Here is a 20,994-nt window from a genome sequence, read left to right as displayed (position 1 = left end):
TTGTGACAATGGTGAGATTGGAAGCCTAGGTCTTTTGCCTCTGAATCCAATGTTCTTTCCCACTGTAACATGTCCTTTTATGGTGAAAAATAACTTGCCTGTTAGTAATTAATTCACCTTCCCCTTCACATAACCTGCTGAGTACATGTACAAATTGTCAAATGACTGACATTTCCTAAAGTCTGAATAAAGCAGACATGAAAAATTCAGATAGGCCATGTGCCTTGTTAGGTAACAAGAGATGTCTAGGTTAAGTAATTTTAAAATTACAATGGATCATTCATTAGGCAGGCACATATTGTTTGCTTAACCCTCCCATCCGTCATGTTACTGTGGAAACCTGCCATGTGAAGAGCTGCATGTCAGAGTCATTTAATTTCAGAGTGGGAAGGGAATTTGGTTCCCCAGGTCATTCCATCATCAGGAAAAGAAACCCATCTAAAGGCTACCCAATGAGTGGCCAGTCAGTTTCTGCACCAAGACCTTTCGATGAGGGGGAAACCCCTACCTTCCCAAGCAGCCCATTCTTCTTTTGAACAGCTTTAATTGTTGGGAATTTCACCCCCACCCTCCCGCCCAAATCAAGCCTAAATTGCTCTTTTGCAACTTATTGAATCGACTTGAGTTCTCTTCCTCCAACCCTAACGATTTTTTCTTTGTTATATTTTGTCTTTTCGGCCTTAAGACAGAGACACAGGGACAGGAGAACACTGGGGAATGAATACTCAACAGATTTTAAAATGGTATTTATTCAGGCTTGTCTTCCTGCCATCCAAGATTCTTATTCAAAGGCCATTGGAGGTAGAATATGCCTTTGAACTGTCTTTTTTGTGGGGATGGGTTCTAGTCTAATTATCTACTATGAGCAGTCGAATCTACATGTTGTTCCTAATACAAAATACTTTGGGCAGGTGGGTGGCAATACTTTCTCTTCAAAGTTCTCCCCTCTTCAGTACTCTTTTGGTTCTTCCCATTTCTGGGAGAAAGGAATAATTTGAGGCTTTAACTTACTAATTTCCCTGAACAAAGAGGGTGTTTCTCAGTATCTGGGCCATCTGCAAGCAGTACCAGGGTTGACAGTCAAAGACAAAGTGGGATAGGGATGGTAATGGCGCCAGACACCTGAGGGTGCTTGAAATCATGTAAGGATGGGCAATCAGGATTTGAAGCAGGAAATCCAGGTTCATAGATCATAGCTTATTAGGCCTAAAATGGACCTTGAGGATCATCTAATCCAACATCCTCATTCTGATTATAAGAGAGCTGAGGTCCAGAGAAGTTAAGGGGTTTGTCCAAGGTCACATTGGCAGTGAGTCATAGAGTTAGGGCAAGAATGTGGGTCTTTGGACTCTAAAGCCATTGTACTATAGATTACACCAGGATCCTTCAATTTTTGAGAGTTTCTTGCATATCATAGCGGTGTCTCTCCCCTTCCTGACAAGAAGAGAAATAGTATGAATTTAGGAATGGAAGAGGAGGAGGAGGCCATGATCTTTTCCTTTCTCACTATCCTATGTCTGCCCTTTGGTCAAGGAGATGATTAAGTTGATGAAGGAGAGCCCTCCTTGGGGGTTCTATTGATTCTATGGACTCTTAGTAATAGTCAACATTTATATAGTACTTTAAGGTTTGTATAATGGTCACCTAGTTCAGATCCCTCATTATACAGATGAGGCACGAAGGCCCAAGGAAGTGGGTAGCTAGGTGGTGCAAAGGATACAGTGCCCAGCCTGAAGTCAGGAAGACTCACCTTCCTGAGTTAAAATCTGGCCTCAGACATTAGCTGTGTGACCCTGGGCAAGTCACTTAACTCTGTTTGCCTCAGTTTCCTCATCTGTAAAATGTGCTGGAGAAGGAAATGGCAAACCTCTCCAGTATCTCTGCCAAGAAAACCCTCAAAAGAGGTCATGAAGAGTCAGACATGACTAAAAAGTGATTGAACAAGAAAGATTTGTAAAATACTTTAATAATAATGATCATTCTTTCCTTAGTACTTTAAAGTTTGCACATTGGTTTGATATGCATTAATTCTTTTGATCTTCATGATGACCCTGTGAGGTGGGCAATAAAGACTTTACTGTCCCCTGTTACTGATAAAGAAACGGAGGGTCAAAAAGTTTAAGTGGCTCCTCCGTGTACACACAGCTAGCAAAAGCCAGAGGCTCAATTCAAACTTAGTGCAATATACATATTGTTTCATTTTTGTCTTTGTATTCCCGGTGCCTGGAACATAGTAGGTGCTTAATAAATGCTTGTGGGTATTGCTTGAGATATGCTATCTCATGTGATCCTCCTAGCAACCCTGGGAGGTGGTTATTGGGAACCTGGATTCTTGTTACCTTGGGAACCCCGAGAGACACCAGGGCATCTGCTTGGCACAAATTAATTTATACAGCATCTTTACTAGGTGAGAGATTTAAGAAAACAACAATTCCCTGTATCTGGGTTTGTTTGGGAATAAATTCCCCATTAGAGATGGGAGGATTGGGCAGCCTTTAGGCAGCACCCAAGTACTCCTAGTGAATGGAATGAGTGGGACTAAAGGAGATTTAAAGGAAAGAGAGGAAAGATATTTCTACTTAGTTTCTCTTAAGTTTTTTTTGGAAAATTTTTCAAATTATTTAAAACTTGAATTCTATTCAGTGTATTTCAACAAATGTTGCTTAATGCCAAAGCTGAACCATGTGGATTCTGGATCAGTGAGGCACTAAGTGAAAACTACTGCAGAGGGTCCGATACGCTCATGTCACCCTAACTGTGTCAAAGAGCATTTTATGCCCCAGATGTGCCTCTGCTTACCCATTCACTGTCTCATAGGTCAGGGCATTCATCTGCCTTCTGACAGCACATGGGGTAGTAGCTGATGCAGGCCTACCTGTAAAATACTCTCCAAATTCTTGCTCTAATTTGATAGCCCGGTCATAGGTTTTCTTGGCTTGTTCCTCTGTGAGACGCTTATTCATCTCCCTAGGAAAGTAAAGGATGAAGTTAAAATATACCACGAATGAACTATTACCCCCGGAAACCACTTTCCTGCCCCCATTCTGCCTCCCCAACATACATACTGCAAAGCAAAATGTAAAAATAAGACATGGGAATTTTCCTGTTCCTAAAGTGGAATATCCAGAAATATTGGTAGTTTTAGTAATGGGAGTTCAGTGCTTTGTGAAGCACTTACTATTGAGTAGCTATTATCATTATTATTATTATAAAATTATACTGAGCTAGAATTTGCCTCCTTGCACCTCGTGCCACCTGTTGCTCCTCCCTCCGACCTCTGGGGCCCAGCAGAACAAGGTTAACGTCTCTTCCATGTGTCAGACCTTCAGATGCTCGAGGACAGCTGTTTTCCCCTTCCTTCCCTCACTGTAACAATTATGTTTTCTTTTCGCCACGCCAAGCATGCCTGTTCTTCACATATTCATCAGATAATATAGCTTTCTGTCATTTTACCATTTTGGTTGCCCTCCTTTAAGATGTTCATGTTTGTTAATGTTCCTTTTAAAATGTGGCTCCCAGAATACACGCCCATACTCCAAATGACAGGGAGAGGAAAAAAGAAAGGAAGGAGATAATTGACATTTCTGTCAATTTTCTATTGGATGCTTGTACCTGACAGAACTGAATCTCACTAACATGGAGTTTATAGGATCATAGATTTAAGTTGGAGGGGACTTTAGTGGTCATTTTGCACACAGCCCCATTTTACAGATTAGAAGATTTAGGCCTAGAGAAGAGATGAAGCAGTAAGGTACTAAAGCAGAGAAAGGAGGTAGAAGGGGCCAGGCCCCTGGGTCTGGGTCATGGTCACCACCTTGACCTTCATTTCTCCTCAGACCCTGCTGGAGGGAGCCCAAGACTCTGAACCCAACAGCCTTGGGGTTGATAATGTCCCCCTAAACCATTAGACTGGCTTCTAGGCCAGCACCCATAGCCAGCACTGAGGGGAGAAGTCATGCTGGAGATGGTGGACGCTTTTCTCATCGCCACCAGCAACATTTGCTGATCAACTGCCATAAACCTGAAGATAAGAGTAAGGGTAAGGGCACCTCTTGCCACACCACTGGTCTTTCTCTTAGAGCCATCAGCTAGAGAAGGAGCTCCTGTGAAGAAGAGACCAGCCTTCTTCACCAAGTGTCAACCTACGGCCATACACATAGCAGGTGAGCCGGCCTAGGCACCCAGAAGGAGATACAGGAGGTTGAATGAGCCAGGCAAGTCAAACAACCACTTATATCTTGACTACCATCTCCCCTTCACTCTAATGAAGACAGCCTAGAACACTGAAGCCAGGAAACTTTGGAATAGCAATGCATCCATTCTCCTAGGAGAGCAACCTTTGTGGAGATAAGCCTGGCCACTGCTCCTATGGGGACTTCAGCCACAGCTAATGAAGATTCAGAAAAGAAATTTGTCATCCCCCAAGCCCTTGGTGCTGTCATGTAGTTTAACATTATAAACTGGTATGATTTTAGCAGAGAAAATGACATTCAAGAGGCATTGACATCTGTTTTGCTGCTGCACCCTAAGGACCCTGGGACCTTTGCATCTGACTTGAAGCTGAAATCTTCCATGAGTGTCACCATTAGAATTGTTGTGAGTGTTGTCATTAGAGTGTGGTGCTCCTGTAGAACAGGGTTTGTCTTACATTTTTATTTGTATTACCAGAACTTCGTACAGTACAGGTTTCTCCCTATTCCAGCCCATCTTCCATTCTGCCATCAAACTGATTTTCCAAAAGCACAGCTCTAACCATGTTACTCTACTATTTGATAAACTCCTATGGCTCCTCTTTATTTCCAGGATCAAATATAAAGCCCTTCATGATCCAGGGTCCTCCCTCCCCACCTTTCCAGTCTTCTTATACCCGATTCCCCTCAACATATTCTACAGTCCAGTGACTCTGGCCTCCTTCCTGTTCCCCACTGAGATAATGTGTAGAAAGTGCTATTACTATGCTATTATCAGATTGCTAATGGTGGTGAGGAAACTTCACTTGCCTAGTCGGTCACCCTGTGATCAATGGTAGTGTACTGGTTATCTGAAGTGCTGATAAAAATTTTTTTGATGAAGATAATGATAGAAATTAAAAAAAAGAATCATAGAATGTTAGAGCTACAAGGGATGATCTAATTCTCCACCCCCACATCCATTTTACTGATGATAAAACTGAGGAGCAAAGGAATCAAGTCAGTGGCAGATCAAAAATCAGGATGTGAGTCTCTTGATTTTGCCTGTAGTTCTCTTTCCCCGAAATCAGAGTTTCCTAATTTTTTTTTATTCAGTAAATCTTTTTCAACAAGAACCAAAAAAATGTGTTGTGAGCCTGTAGTAATTTAATATACTACTTAGAAGCATCAGAGTTTGATGCAGTCACTGCATGAACACCAAAATCATCGACTATGACAGCTTTGATTCACTTGAGAAATAAACCTATAGTACTTCAAACATATACACGCCTACTGGCATGGAAGAAAAACATATACATTTGTAACATAATTGTACGATTGCTACTTATGGCACCATTAAAGAATTTTTAGCCTGAAAACTTTGGACCAAGTTGTTCATGAACCACTAAATGGGAATCACGGCTCTAGACCATACCAGAAATACCAGATAAATGTTTGTTCCTAAAGGATCAACCCATCTATTTTACTTCAGCTAAAAGGGACTCATTCATTCACGCATTCATTTGGTAAACATTAATTTAATGCCTAGAATGGCACTTCTAGGCTGTGACCCAGAGATAAGAAACACAAGGGTCTTGTCCTTAAGACACTATAGTTGGTCTGCTTAGGCATCTTTCTGTTCACCTGAGTGTGGCAGAGACAGAACAGAGACATAAGATGTAGCAGCAGTTTATATTAGAAGGATTTCATCACAGCATCTGCTCACCCCACCATGCACTGTATGGTCTAGCCAAACTGGTTCACTCGCTCCCCTTTCTCACCTGTAATAGTTCAGCTCTCACCTTGGTGTCCTTACTCTGCTTAGCATGTTCTCTTTTCGTAGCCCCTCTGGGAACCTACGGCTTCCTTTAAGACTCAGCTCAAATACCACCTCCTTATACAAAGCCTTTACGGTCCCTCTTCCATCCCTGGAAATTACTGTGCTTCTACTTTCTATTTACTTGCTCAAGGTCATACAGCTTGGCAAAACCAGGAATGAAATTGAGATATTTTGACTGTAAGTCCAGTGCCTTTGCTAAGAAAATAATATTAATAATAATAAGCAATATTTATATGACGCTTTAAGGTTTGCAAAGTACTTTACATGTTAACTCATTTGATCCTCATAATAATCCTGCTTTAGGTGATATTATTATCCCCATTCCACAGGAGAAGAAACTGAGACTGAGGTAAAATGACTTGTCTAGAGTCATACAGCTAGTAACTGTAAGGCAGGATTTGAACCCAGGTACAAATAAGAGAGATTAACTTTCACCTGGACATGGAGAGATTCTTTGAGGGAAGACAAAGACATGCTAATCCTTTTACCCAGAACTGGGGGTCGGGGACAATGCACAAACAGAAGAGGTATCTTGTAAAGGAGGCGTGGCTGGGTGGCTTTATGCTATAAAGACAAACGCCCCTTTGAACACAAAGCAGAATTTGTTGTGCTTTTAGCCAGTCAGGCTAAAATGGAATATGAGGATGCGTGCTGGAAATGAGATAACATAGAAAGAACCACAATCCTGAGAAGTGACAGGGCCACGCATTTGTTCCAGCTGACCTAGCAACTGCTTTTCCAGAGTAGGAAAGGAAGGGGCCCCAACCCTGCTCCCAAGTCAGTCCCTAAGGGTAGGTATACTCTAGGGAATAAATGCTCCCAAGAAGCTTGCCTTAGTCTAAAGGTCACTTTCTTGGTCCTTGGATTCTGGGGACTCAGCTGTACCAAATTAGCCTCCATTCATTCCCCTCCTCCCTCGCCCCCATCCTCCCCAGAAGCAAAGCAGTCAGTGTGCCTAATTTTGCTAAGTCTGAAACTCTATGAGGTGGAACAACAATTGAAGGGACAGTTCCTGGAGGAAAATGTAGAATTTTGAACTTGAATCTATTTCAGAAAGAAATCAGGTTCATAGACTTAGAGACAGAAGAGGAATCTTTAATCCAGGCCCTACCCTCACCCCTTTTTTAAACATAAGGAAACTGAGGCCCAGAGAAGTTAAGTGATTGACCCAAGGAGACCTGGGTAGCAAAGAGCAAAGGCAGCATATGAACTCTCAGGGAAAGCTACTCGGGAATACCAACCCTCTGGTCCCACTCTGCCCTGCCCTCCACAGAGATGTGTCCTTCCACTCTATGATTTTCTTCTACAATACACTACTTTTCAACCACAATCAATTGGAGCACCCCTAAGGTTCTCCTTATGGCCTACAAGTAGCAGCACAGTGGAAGAAATGAGTGTCCCCCTTGGGCATACTGGCAATAGCTACTACCTTCTTGCCCCCATAAGTCAACTGTTTTCCAGACTCAAACAATATTGTAGATCAATACAGACTAAATCCTTTAATATGAAACACTGGTTGGTGGCTCTCTGGTTTAAGGGGGACAGAGATTGTGGAGAAGGAAGGAGCCAGAAGTAAGAAGATCAGGCATTAAGGGAGAAAAATGATGAGTTTTTTTAAGTTTAAGAACTAAGGACCTTTGGAAGCAAATTTGTGCTGATTGATATTCGAGCAACACCAAATTTGAGCTATCGGTATAACTCATAGTAGTATTTTTGAGAGAAAGTATTATTGATGACAGTGACCTATGCTTAGAGTTGTAATTAAGGAAAGGTAGAATCTTATTACAGAGCAAACCTAAATGCCAAGGGAAAGAATCTAAAATGTCACTTGTTCCATATACCCAAACTCATTTATTTCCATTTCCTCTGGAACTGCTGCCTCAAATGAGAGGCAATTCAATTACTATTGCTTTCTAGCAATTAACCTCACTCCTTCCTCATTCCCTCAGATCCTAGGAAAGTGGAAAAAAAACTTAAGAAACAGGAGTGCACACATTTTCAAGGAACGATTGGCCCTCTTCCCCGGGGTGAGTCAAATAAACTTTAATTTTATAGGGATTTGGCAGGGAAGAAAAAGAATACGTAAGTATCTGGCAGTAGTATCATGAACTTCAAAACAGAGATTAAAAAAGGCATTATTGTGGAACCCAAGGGGATAGGGAGGGAGTGGGGATGACCTTCGGTATACTTACATCAATGGCTCCAATGACTTCGGCTTAATGAAGATGGCGATGGGATAGAGCTGTGCGACTTGTAACCGCTTGATAGCATTTCCCGATACATCGAGTATGCAGTGTTTGCCCTGGTGGAAAGAGATATGTGGAGCGTCTTAGTCAAAGAATCAGAGTTTGGAAGGGACCTCGCTCATTTGGCTCAATCTCCCACCCAGTTCTGGAATCCTCACCTGTAGCATGTCTGACAAGAAGAATTTATTTAGCTTTGCCCAAACAAAATGTGGAGAAGAGGGGTCAGTTGAACACTCCACCTCTACCTCCCAGAGGCAGACCATTCCATTTTGGTACACCTTCATCAGAAAAGTTTCCATGTTGAGACAAAATGTGCTTCCCTGTCACTTCTACCAATTCATTCTAGTTCTGTGACATGAGGATAGGATTTGATTTCTCTCAGGCCAGGCAAAACAAGCTTTCACATAACAGCTTTTCAAATACTTGAATACATGGCCCTACCCCAAGGTCTTCTCCAGATAAAACATCCCTAGTTTCTCATAGCCCATGATTTTTATTCCTCTCACCTCCTGGTAGTCCTCCTCTATAGAATGTTCCTCCTAAAATATGAGCCCAGAATGGTACATAATCCTTTAGCCTCCAGTGAGCTCTTCCCTTCACAATATTTTGTATCTGGGTCACACATTTAGCTAATTTTTAGGGATTAGAGAAAGTGCAATGATAAGATGCCAAGAAAAGGCCATACTCCAGGTTAAGAACTTGCCTAGGCTAATTTCAGAACAGGAGGCATGACTATAAAATACTATACTGTAATAAAGGCCAAGATTTCCCTCTATATTTTGTTCACACAAAAGTTGAGCATGGTCTCCAATGGTGCCCCTAACTCTACTGCAATTGTCCTTTTGGTCTGTTTTCACATTTTGGACAGATTTTTGAGGAATGGACTTTGTATATTAAGAGATCAGTGCAAATTTGGGTGCTATAATTTTTTCTAGTTATTTCTTAGTCAATAGCTACACTGGTAAAGCAGTTCCTTTGACTATGCATATTTCTTACAAGGGTTTTGTTTTGGTATTAAATGGAAGGGGTGAGGGAAGTGGGAAACATAAAATAAAGGCTTATTAATTGAAAAATAAAGTAATGGAATATACATATGTATTTTTCAAAAAAGATCTATTTTCAAAGTGCTGCCTTCATTCAGTGGCCTATATTCTGATCACCAGAGGGTATGGTTTTCTTGCCTCTTAAATCACCCTTGGTAGCAATTGCCAAAGAGGGTTTCTTAAATGATGTTGTTGGTTTTTTTTTTTAAAGCAGCCTTGTGGTAATAGCTTTCTCAAGGTTACTACTTTGAAGTCTGTACCCTTTTACCCATGTAAGTTCTAGACTGTAGGAAAAAATCAGTGTTGTTACTTGCTTGCATTTATTTGGCTTAGCTTAGACTGTGAGGAATAGTCAGAAGCAAGGACTGTCTTTACTAGAACCCTTGGGGGAAGGTAGATACATTCCCTACATTAGGTTCAACTTCCTAGGGTCTCATTAAATACAGACTGGAAGTACTTTATATGTGGGGAGAAAGTGAATATTGTAGAGAGAGGAGCAGGTCAAAATCAGTGACAATGGATGGCTACTTATCCATAATTTCAATGTGAAGAACCAGCTGAGTCCAACCCATACTTGAATTAAAAAAGGAGCTCAGTCTGTGAATTCTAGCCTATGCAACTTTATGCATACATTCCAAGTCTGCCTTTTAAGAAGCACTGTTGTCATATGTGTGTCCAAATAGTAACTGCGCGTTTCTCTACTCGGGACAATTCAAAATAACAAACAGTTACATGTATGACTAGGAAAATCGAAGCAATTGATGTGAACTCCAATGTGCCAATGGATCTCTGTCATGGAAGTGTGTACTCCCTCCCGATTCTGTGTGACTCTCGTGTTTTCCCATAAATTACCATATAGGCAAATTATTATGGTAATTTATAGCATCTCCCCTCCCCCATATACAGTTACATGTACAAATAGAAAAACTGAAGCAATTACTGGGATACTCCAGTATGCCCATGGATCTCTGTCATGGAAGTGGGTATTCCCTTCCTGACTATCATACCGTGTGACTCTCATATGTGCTCCCATAAATTAGCACATGGGCCAATGATTATACTAATTAAGAGCAAAAACAATATGCATAATTGTAGCCAATAAGACATATTGGTTCTTGGGAATAAGGAAAAATAGAAGCAACCTTCCAGCATAACATGCTTATTATTTTTCTTGATTATTGCTAATGATGAGTTGAACAACATATTCCCATTTAAATTTTGAAGTCTTAACTTGAGTTTATACAAGCAAAATAAAAACAAAACTGTTAAGATCAAATCAAATTGGCATATGGTTTAATCAGAATCAAAATTGTTTGCTTCATGAAGTTGGTTCGTGGTATCTAAAGGCACCCTCAAAGAGCCAAGATTTAGAAGCATCATCTGATAAAAAGCCCATGCTTGCGGCTGCTGCTGGTTTTTCCCCCTCTCTGCCCCAGTTCCAGGATGTCCAAGAGGGAAGAGTTCTTCTCTTTCCTTCCAATCAGGGACTTCATTTTTAGCAACCTAAATAACATCCTTTCCGCTTCTTCACTCATTCCCTTCCCCCCCCACTTTCTGGCCCCTAATGCCCACCACCCCTTTCCCCCATCTCAGTGGCTCTGGGGCTCATAAAGTAGTAATCTGGAATATAATTATCATAGAAAATAAAGAGAAACACAGCCTCTTTAGTTATGCCCATGACATTGGAAAGCCACCACAAAACAATATCTTTTCCAGTGGGGCATCTATTAACAACTCTGTCATGGACAAAATGAAAACCCGCAAACTTCAGCAGGTAAATGCATTTAGATTTTTAGGTCCTCTCCATTTCTAGACCATTGATCCAAACAACTCTCATATTGAGAATGGAGCAGGTACAAACTCCTAATCCAAAGTGATGGACTGAGTGCTTCGAAATTTCACAACTCCATTCTAAAGAGGATGTACCCATTCCAGTTGGGAAACAGCCTATGGTCCCCCATGCTGCTTATAAGAGATGAGTAAACATACCCTCTCCGCAACAAATCGCACAGATTGAACGCTGGTTCCATATAAATTATCATTGTACTGCCCGGCTTCTATAAACTTATGCTCTTGGATATCTTTTTCCATTTGCTCTCTTGAAATGACAAAATGATAGTCTCTACCATCCACCTCATAGTCACGCTTTGGCCTTGTGGTATCTGTGAATATAGATAAGAGGAGATTCAAAATTTTAGGAGTTCTTCCCAGCCCTCCTGTCAATCTATAATTTAAGATTAGAGCTTTTAACAGTGTATATGGTGGTGGTGGGGATTACTGTCTCCTTATCATAAATCGTTAGATTGTATAATAAGGGTAATCAAATGAGACAACATAAGCAAATGAGATGATTTGTAAATCACTTAGCCACCCTTAAAATGCTACATAAATACTAGATATTATTCATTCATCAGAGAATAAGATAGACATCACCTTAAGAAGGTAGAGGTACACAGAAAGAATACATCAGTAATGGCTTTCTAGGATCACAGAGGAGGGGCTGAAGCACAGAATTACATATTGACATCTCATCCCATAGAAAAATCTCAACACTACTTAGGAAAAAAAAGAGAAAAGGTACTTACGAGGTACACAGGAGCCAAATTTGTCAGGGAATTCTGATATCAAGTCATCATTGATCCGGTCCTTCATAGGACCCAGAATAATAACTGGCCTGGTATAATTAACTGGGAAAAGGGAAAAGAAATGTGTTAATACAGAAGCATACTTTCCATTTTCACCTCATCAGGAGTATAAAACCATCCCTGTCCTCGAGATTTCTATGATGGATTCAAATGGATTCACATACTGCCTAAGATTTTTACCCTGGATAAAGAATCTGTCAGTACCTCCCTGAGTGGGGGTGTTGATGTTGAAGAGCGAATCTGTCTCTCTGTGCCCAAATATTGGAAGCTGCTCACACGGATGAGCGACAGTTCTGTTTATCAAAGAAAACAATTAAATATTTCAAGAAGCATCCCTTTCTTCCCTCTGGTTGTGCCTATGTGACATCAGCATGGTCACTAAATTTAGTCAGTTAAGTGGGAAAAAATTAGTTAAATGAGCTGTTGGGTCACTGTATGCGACAAAGACTTTGCAAAACCATTGAATATATTTTTTGACCCACTAGACTAAAATCATTGCATGTGTTCCATCTGAATACCTCAGTTTCTGAATGTCAGAGGTATTCTCATCCAAGGGTGAGAATACTGAATTAGCAGCCAGTAGGCATAGCTCATAATTAATACTCTACCCCTGGTTCACTGTGTGACCTTCTGAAAATCACCGTGCATTAGTTTTCTTACTTGTGAAATGAAGAGATTGAACTATGATGGCAACATGATGCTTTTCTTTAAATGTGTCCTTCAGAAGAGTTATAAGACTTACTTTGCTTGGACTCTGAAAGCAGAATTATTACCAATGGGTAGAGACTGCCAATAGGTAGGTTTTAGCTCAGCATACAGAAGAGATTCCTAACAACTAGATGTAGCAGTAGGAAAATACAATGAGTTGCTCGAGCAGGTAGTGAGATCTCTGACACTAGAGGCGTCCAGATGTAGAATTGATAAACATTTGCTAGGGACACTGCAGATAGAATCCATGTCTTGTATAGGATTAGCTGACCTCTAAGGTACCACACTCTTTTCATTCCAGATTGTGCTACTCCCTTAATTGTCTAGGGAGGAATGAATATTCTTACATGCATCAATTTTTAAAAAAGCAATAAAATTCAAAAGCAACAACATCTGAACCCTTCCACTGTGCAGTGAATCAAGTTGTGATTCAGACTTCCTACTGAAAATGAATCAATCAACATTTATTAAATGCCTATTATGTGTCAGGCACTGGCAAATGAAGATATGGCTGGCTGATGATCTTTTGACGTTGTAGGATAATACCTAGAGTGCTATATTCTCTGCCAATACATAGATGGCATGATTTCAGGAACACAGAAAAGGCTCCTTCTTCTCAGAGGATTCTTTCTCCCTACCCCATTTGCTGAATGATATTTTTTCACTAAAATTTTTCTACTACAAAAATTCTGAACTGTTATCATTTACTTACAGCTTAGATTGAGACTTACAGTCTTTGCAAAGAGGAAAAAACCTGACTTTTCATAACCTGGAAATCCTTGGCCAGATTCATTGACATTGGAAGACCACTTTGGTCTCCATGAAGGTGCCTTGGGTGAGGAAGGGGCATAGAACAGACAGAACTTGGGCAGCACCCAAGATAAACTTTGCTGACTTAATAATTTTGCCTATGGATGGATGATAAGGATTTTAGAATTAAAAGGGCCTTTTGAGATCATCTAATTCAATCCTTTCATATTACAAATGAAGTAATCCAGGCCTAGAAATGTGGTGTGAAATGCCTAAAGTCACACAACTAGCAGATGCAGGGTTCAAACCCAGGTTGCCTGATTCCAAATCCAGGGTTCTCTTCCTGGATTTTACTTATCTCTCCCCTCCTTCCAGTGTTGTTGTGAGTATCAAATAAGGTAATATTTATAAAGTGTTTAGCATAGTGTCTGGCACATAGTAGGTGCTTAAAAATTGCTTTTTCCAGTACACCATTTTGCTCAGCCCCTTTCCTCTATAATGCATGGCCAACAATCGAGTTAGTCTCAACCATCATTCCAAAGAAAGCTTCCCTATAGAGAAGATTCATGGGTATCGGGGGTATTTTCAGTGATTCCAGAAGATTCATCGGAAGATTTCAGTTGAGCCCTTCCACTAAAATAATTTTTTTTACATAGGTTTATGCTACCAACTGGCTTCTAGTGGGTTCCAATTTCAGAGACCTGGTCAAAAGCAGCCTCTCATGGAAATGATTCTGGTCAAAGATTAGCTCAATGAATGTGTAAACTCTGACCAGTGTCCCACACCACCTAAAGACATTTTTTTTTAAAAGCACAATAACCACTAAATTCCAATGTGAATAATAATAACAGCTGATATTTTATGATCACTTTGAAGTGTACAAAGCAGTTGACATACATGATCCTTTCGAGCCTCATAACAAAATATCGACTTGGAGCTGTAAGGGACCTAAGAAATCCTCTAGTCCAATCGCCTTGATTCGCAGATGAGAAAACAAGCTCCTAGAGGGGGAGTGACTTGCCAAAGGCCACACAGGGAATTACTTGCAGAACTAGCATTTGAACACACATCCTTTGACTCCAAAGCTAGCATTCTTTTTGTTAGATTAAATATCTACCACCATGGATTAAATACACTACCATTAATACCAAGTATGAGCATTTCTATTCTACGGAGGAGAAAACAGAGGCTCAGAGAGATTGTCTAGTGAGTAACAGAGGCAGGATTCGAACTTAGGTCTTTCGGACTCCACATTCAGTACTCTATCCACTCCACCCATCTGTCTCTCCACATAGGTCAGTTCATAAATATGTCTGGTTGTCTCAGAGTGGACTATCCTGGAACATACTGTGCTAGGCAGCCAGATGGAATAGTGGATAAGATGCTGAAGTCAGGAAGACCTGAGTTCAAATTCAGCCTTGGCCACTTATTAGCTATATGACCCTGGGTAAGTCGCTTCACCTCTATTTGTCTCAGCTTCTTTAACTATATATGGCCTAATAATAGCATTTACTTCTCAGGTTTGATGTGAGGATAAAATGAGATAACATTTGTCAAGTGTTTAGCACAGGGACTAGCACATAGTAGGCACTACATTAATGTCAGTTACTCCTACTCCTGCTGCTGCTACTACTACCACCACCACCACTACTACTACTACCACTACTACTACCACTACCACTACTTCCACTATTACTACTACTACCACTACTACTACTACTATTACTACTACCACTACCACTACTACTACTATTACTACTACCACTACCACTACTACTACTACTATTACTACTACTACTACCACTACCACTACTACTACCACTACCACTACTACTACTACTACCACTACTACTACCACTACTACTACTACCACTACTACGACCACCACTACCACTACTACTACCACTACCACTGCTACTACTACTACCACTACTACTACTACTACTATTACTACTACTACCACCACTACTACTACTATTATACTGTCACTTGCCCTTGTCAAAGACAGGGAATCAAAAAGCCACTTACTTTCCTGCCTTGTGACAGGCTCATAGGAAAGAATGAGGTCCTCTTGTCCTCCTGAGAAAAGAAAGAAAAATTACAGGTGATTAGCAATAGATCATACCACATAGCAACCTTCCCTTGTCCCTAAGTACAAGAAATAGAGTTCAAAGTTAATTTTCCTTTCAAATCTCTCCTTGAACCATTTCCAAAGCTCCATTTACTTCCCTATGGCTTATTTCCCTGGCTTCATTAGTCCTGCCATGTGGTCATATCTCCAGTAAGAAGGTTTCTTGTCTAGTCCGTGGGCAGAAGGCCATTTTGGGGTTATGTGTGGTCCAGCTGTGTCGTGGTTCTGCCAGACCTCATTGGTAAATCTAAATCCGGTATCTCTACCCAGTGAAAGAGGGTCTTATTCAGAGCCCATCCCTGATTGAAAGGTTGTTGACATACAGCTAGAAGCTACTTGGATTGTTGACGAAGCTTGTTACAGAGTGGCCTATGATAAAAAGCTGTTTATTCATCACCGCTATCCACCTGCTAACTCCCACGATGCGAGTGAAAAGCCAATCACTTTAGAATAGGGTGATGACAGCAGATTTTGATAGGTGGCAGATTTTTGGACTGAGATTTTTTTTGAAAAACAAAACAAAACAAAATGTAACACCTCATATCTCTGATTTTTGAATTACCTTATTTGATCACCTGAAGATGCAGACTCAGAAGCAGTGGTATTGTCCAGGGACTCCCTAAGAATCCCTGAGATCTGTTTGGCAGTCTCTATGAGTTCAAAACTATTTCTATAATACTATTAAGATTTTAAAATTTCAAATGTGGTAAGTATTGGCAGATATAACCCACATAAACAAAAGCTCTTTGGGAGAACCTCAATGATGTGAGGAAGAGGAGTCTTGACTCCAGGCCAGCTGCTCTATCCGCTGCACCACCTAGAGGCTCCTAAAATGCTTATGGCACAGCCGCCAATCCAGGGGTGACTTTTCTTGATGACATTGCTGGAAGACAGTACTAATACACATCTAAATGGAGGACTATGTGTAATAGGGCTATATTACATGTAAACTACATTACTTCAATCGTTTCAGATAAACAATAATTTTATAGACAAAATAATCAGATGAGGGATGGCTTCTTAAAGCATATTTTTCCCACAAAGGGAGGAGACTTGTACTACAGGAGACGCAGAAAAATTAGGACTTTTAGATTTATAAAGTCCTTTAAAATACCGTCTCGCTTGATAACAACTTTAGGATGTAGATACTGCAGAAATCATTATCCTCATTTTACAGAAGAGGCTAGAAAAGATATAACTCTTAACTGGCTATTCAGCTAATAAGTTTCAGAGGATGGATTTGAACCTGGGACTCTCTTCCCTCCAAATCCAGTGTCCAGAGGGACACTGCAAGCCACAAAGGCAAAAAAAACCAAACTGGGGAAAGGTATCTTCCAACTGGGGCCCCCAAGTTTAAGTGTCCCCCAGTGTCCCTAGCTCCCCAGTTCTTGTAATGCTTTTAGGGGGCTACTTTAAAGACAACCCCAGTGAGATTTTAAACAGCCATCTGTAATTACCTATAAATAATACATGATTATGAAACCCCAGGAGACCAACTTTTAGCATTTCTCTCCTAGGATGTGATACTCTTTTGTCTACTTGTCATGTTTCAATTTATTTCTTGAGCGGCCAAATGCATATACCTATTTATAGCAGACAGAATCACTGTGCTAAACACAGCTCATATGGCTGGGCGTCCTGAAAAATAGCCTCTGATTTCTAAGGTGCTATGTCACACTTAGCACTACTCCAAAGAAGCCCTGGGAGAGGGGGGGATGTGATAGCTAGGTATTCAGTTATTTGCCCAATTTTCACTCTCAAGGTCAAGAATGGAAAGTTACAAGAGGGAGGCAGTGTGAGCAGTCAAGGAGGGAGGGGAAGAGGAAAGAGTCAAGGTTACCTGTCAGACTGCAAGCAGGGACAAAATGAGAAGAAGGTAAAAAGGAACAAGAGTGGAGGAGGAGAAGGCTGAGCCTGGGCCAAGGTCAAAGGCACTTCATGGCTTTCTAACTAGTTGCTTCATTAGGAAAATGCTTTGAGGATTTAGAATTTCCTTGTTGTGGTTCCTTCCTATATGGGAGCAAGCCTTTTATGACTTAGCAAATGGAAGATGAGGCTGGGAAAAATCCATCACCTTGTGGCTAAGCTGGTGATGAGCACCTCTACAGTTAGGTAGGTTGTTTCTCAGAGAGCAGACACAGAGGCTGCCATTGGTTTCCTATTGGAAGTCTTTTCAGATTGCTAGATAATAAGTCTGTGCTCTGCTGGCAGTCTTCAAGCTTCCAAGGTGATTTCAATGCCCCAGTAAGGTATTGGGGGAGGACTTTAACAGAAAGTAGAAAAATGCAGAATTCTGGGTTATAATTCCAATTTAAAAATGAGAGGATGTTCTACATCTCTGAAGCCTTAACATTTTAATCATTGTTCAATAATGCTGCAAAACTTTAAAAAATCATATGGCTCTGTAATTCACAAGTATTGGTTCCCCCCCACCAACATGGGCTGTTTTGTCAGCATTATAAGACAATTGCCAGCAACACCTTATTTGTTTATAGGAGAGGTGCAGGCACCTGGGAAAAAAAACATAGGCACTAAAGTCCCTGCCCATTTCATGGGTCTGTTTTAAGAGCCACAAGACTGAGAATCGAAGAACACCTTGGGGCTGCATGAACACCTGCCCACACTTGTCAGTGCATTACTGGGAGACATTAAGGGTTCTTTGTTAACAACTCCTTGAGTAAGTCAGAACAGAAGACCTATGTGGCATTGGGCTATAGTATGCTGGCCCAGCAGGAAAAAATAGCAGAATTGTTTCTATATGTGGGTACTTGAAAGCTAGAGGAGTGGAAAAGGACAGTTTTTTTTAAAAGCATTGTCTTATAGCCAGAATAAGATGAGGATAAAATGGACTCTTGATGTTTCAAAATGGAGAATGGGGGATGTCTAATTAAGCAGCAAGAAGTAGAAAATACAAGATGGTAGACTGTAATTTCACTCTCAGATTTAGAGGATTGTCCAAGTCCCTGATATTTCTATACTCTCTCCCTCCTCTGCCTGCTTGGACTCAAAAATATCCGTTTTACCATCTGTTTTCTTTGATTTCTGGCAGCCTATACCTTAACTGCACCCCTGCTCTGAGCACAGGGGGCTCCTTCAGATAACTGGAAGGCCAGAACTAAGTTTTGTTTAAAAACCATGACTCCTTCGTTTTCCTCATGAGAATTCCTGTTTTAAAATACTCCACTTGGGTTTTTTTTTTAATTAATGAGGTCATCATTGTGGAATTCTCCCTCAACTACATCTCAAGAAACATAACTGAGTTCTGGACAAGGTGGCTCTAAAAATGCATAGTAGAAATTCTGGCGGCATCTTTAATTTCCTTTATGAGACAAATGGAACTCCCAAAGCATAATGTATAGCACCCAAGCATTACAGGGCCATATATTACGGATGCTTTTCAAAGATACAGTTATATGACTGGGCGATAATTTGGAAATTTTTGTAATTAAGCTGCATATTCAGTTGGTTTCAAATAAGGTTGAAGACGAGGAAATACCTATTCTGTGCATGAGAGTTATAGGCTCAGAAAGGTCTGGGCCTCTGATTCTAACCACTGCCAGTTCTTGACATCTTCTCCCCAAAGCTAACATGGAATGGTTTTAAGCATGAGGAGTGGCCTCCTAGATGTTAATATTGGTGTTCTTTGAATATTTTAAAAACAGCTCCTTGGTCAGGATATAAGATAGTGAAAATGAGAGCAAATACCAGTAAGACACTAGAAAAAGGCAGCTGATTAGTACTCAAAAGGCAGGTCTATAATTTAGTTGCCAGGAAGACACTAATTAATCTTTATCACGAATCAAAATTCCTAATCAGTCCCCGGTTTTCTAACATTTTCAGAAAGGTGGAAGAAAGGCTAGTTATGGTTTCTTTTCTGCGAGCCAGTGCCATGAGATCCTTGTTGATTTTCATTCACTTGAGGATAGTAAATAATGGGAAGTTGGCTCCCTGAAACTTCCCCAAAGGAAACTGGGACTGTATAGAAATATAGTAGACACTTTTTCTGTTTATCTAATGCCAAGAAATTAACTTTCTGACTCTCCTTTCTCTTCACAGTTAATTTATTTTTCTTTTCTCTCCTTCCCTCGTTCCCTTACTTCCTTGCTTGCTTCCTTCCTTCCATCCTCTCATCAAAGTTCTGCAGGAGAAATACTTTTAAATATTTTCTACATTTTATAAATTTTAAATATTTTTAAGGTAGAGGAAGGGATGAAGGACACATTTCTTATCATAGCAGCATGCATTTAGAGCTGGGGCTTCTTAAAGGATATTGAGTCTAACCACTTGATTTTATAGATTAGGCTCAGAGAGTTTACGTGACTTCACCAGGATCACAGCTGGTAGATGATAAGCTAGCTAACAGTAAGCAGGACAGCTAGGTGGCAAAGTGGATACATACAGTGCTGGTCCTGGAAATAGAAAGTCCTCAGTTCAAATCAAGCCTCAGACACTTACTAGCTGTGTGACCTCAGGCCAGTCACTTCACACTTTGCCTCAATTTCCTCAAGTGCAAAATGTAGCTAATAATCACACCTACCTCCCAGGGTTGTTGTGAAGGTCAAATGAGATAACGATCAATCATAAGGCAGGTGGCACAGTGCTTGGCATATGTTAGCCATCATAATCTTCAAAACCTGAGAAAATTGTATTCTACTTCTGGAAAATCCTAATGCCTAGGAGGGTTTTCCTTCTAAAGAAGAAAACTTCCTCCCTTTAATTCCTATGTGTTCGTGATTATTCTGCTCCATAGGCCATGCTAAACAAACCGAATCCCTTTTCCACATGACAATCCTTTCAATATTTAAGGATAAATATATCTAATCCCTTCTAGTTATTCTCACGTAAGATTGGCTCCAGTCCTCTCAACATCCTAGTTACCTTCTTTTGGACACATTCCAGGCAATCTCCCTTCTAAAAGAGGGTGCCCATAAGTCACCCATGATACTTCCAATAAAGCCTGATCAGGTCACATGTACTAAAAGAGGATTTTACTTTCCTCACAGCGGATGCCCCATGGCTCCTATTGCAGCCTTTTTTTCTTCCTTACACATCATACTGCTAATATAGAACTTAGAGTTCACTAAAATCCCTAGGTCTTTCTCACATGAGTTGCTTCTGGGCATTTCCTGTCATTGTGTATGTATGGTATTTATTTAACATAAACATAGGAAATTATCAGCAGATAACAGATTTAGAGCTGAAATGGGTGATGGAGATTGCCTAATCCAAACCCCTTACTTTATTGGGTTTTTTTTGGAGGGGGGAAGGCAGGGCAATTGGGGTTAAGTGACTTGTCCAAGGTCACACAGCTAGTAAGTATGTCAAGTGTCTGAGGCCGGATTTGAACTCAGGTCCTCCTGACTCCAGGGCTGGTGCTCTACTCACTGCGCCACTTAGCTGTCACCCCCCCCCCCTTACTTTATAGAGGAGAAAACTGGGGAAAAGGGAAAAGGGGAAAAGAA

The 20,994-nt window shown here is 40.7% G+C and overlaps 1 protein-coding gene across 2 annotated transcripts in view; it reads right to left on the bottom strand.

The window, feature by feature from the left end:
* LOC118835785 (disks large homolog 2) overlaps positions 1-20,994 on the bottom strand; it is a 654,221-nt gene that overhangs the window by 5,371 nt on the left and 627,856 nt on the right. For both annotated transcript variants that reach the window (XM_036743051.1, XM_036743052.1), the window contains 5 exons: positions 15,430-15,480; positions 11,884-11,985; positions 11,288-11,460; positions 8,202-8,311; positions 2,876-2,967 (listed from right to left, as the gene is read on the bottom strand). In XM_036743051.1, the coding sequence (XP_036598946.1) occupies positions 2,876-2,967; positions 8,202-8,311; positions 11,288-11,460; positions 11,884-11,985; positions 15,430-15,480 (528 nt within the window). The remainder of the gene's footprint in view (positions 1-2,875; positions 2,968-8,201; positions 8,312-11,287; positions 11,461-11,883; positions 11,986-15,429; positions 15,481-20,994) is intronic.

Source organism: Trichosurus vulpecula, chromosome 2 (assembly GCF_011100635.1).
Source record: "Trichosurus vulpecula isolate mTriVul1 chromosome 2, mTriVul1.pri, whole genome shotgun sequence".
Lineage (NCBI taxonomy): Eukaryota > Metazoa > Chordata > Mammalia > Diprotodontia > Phalangeridae > Trichosurus > Trichosurus vulpecula.
Note: the sequence above shows the minus strand (reverse complement) of the source record. Positions and strands in the feature narration are given on the sequence as shown.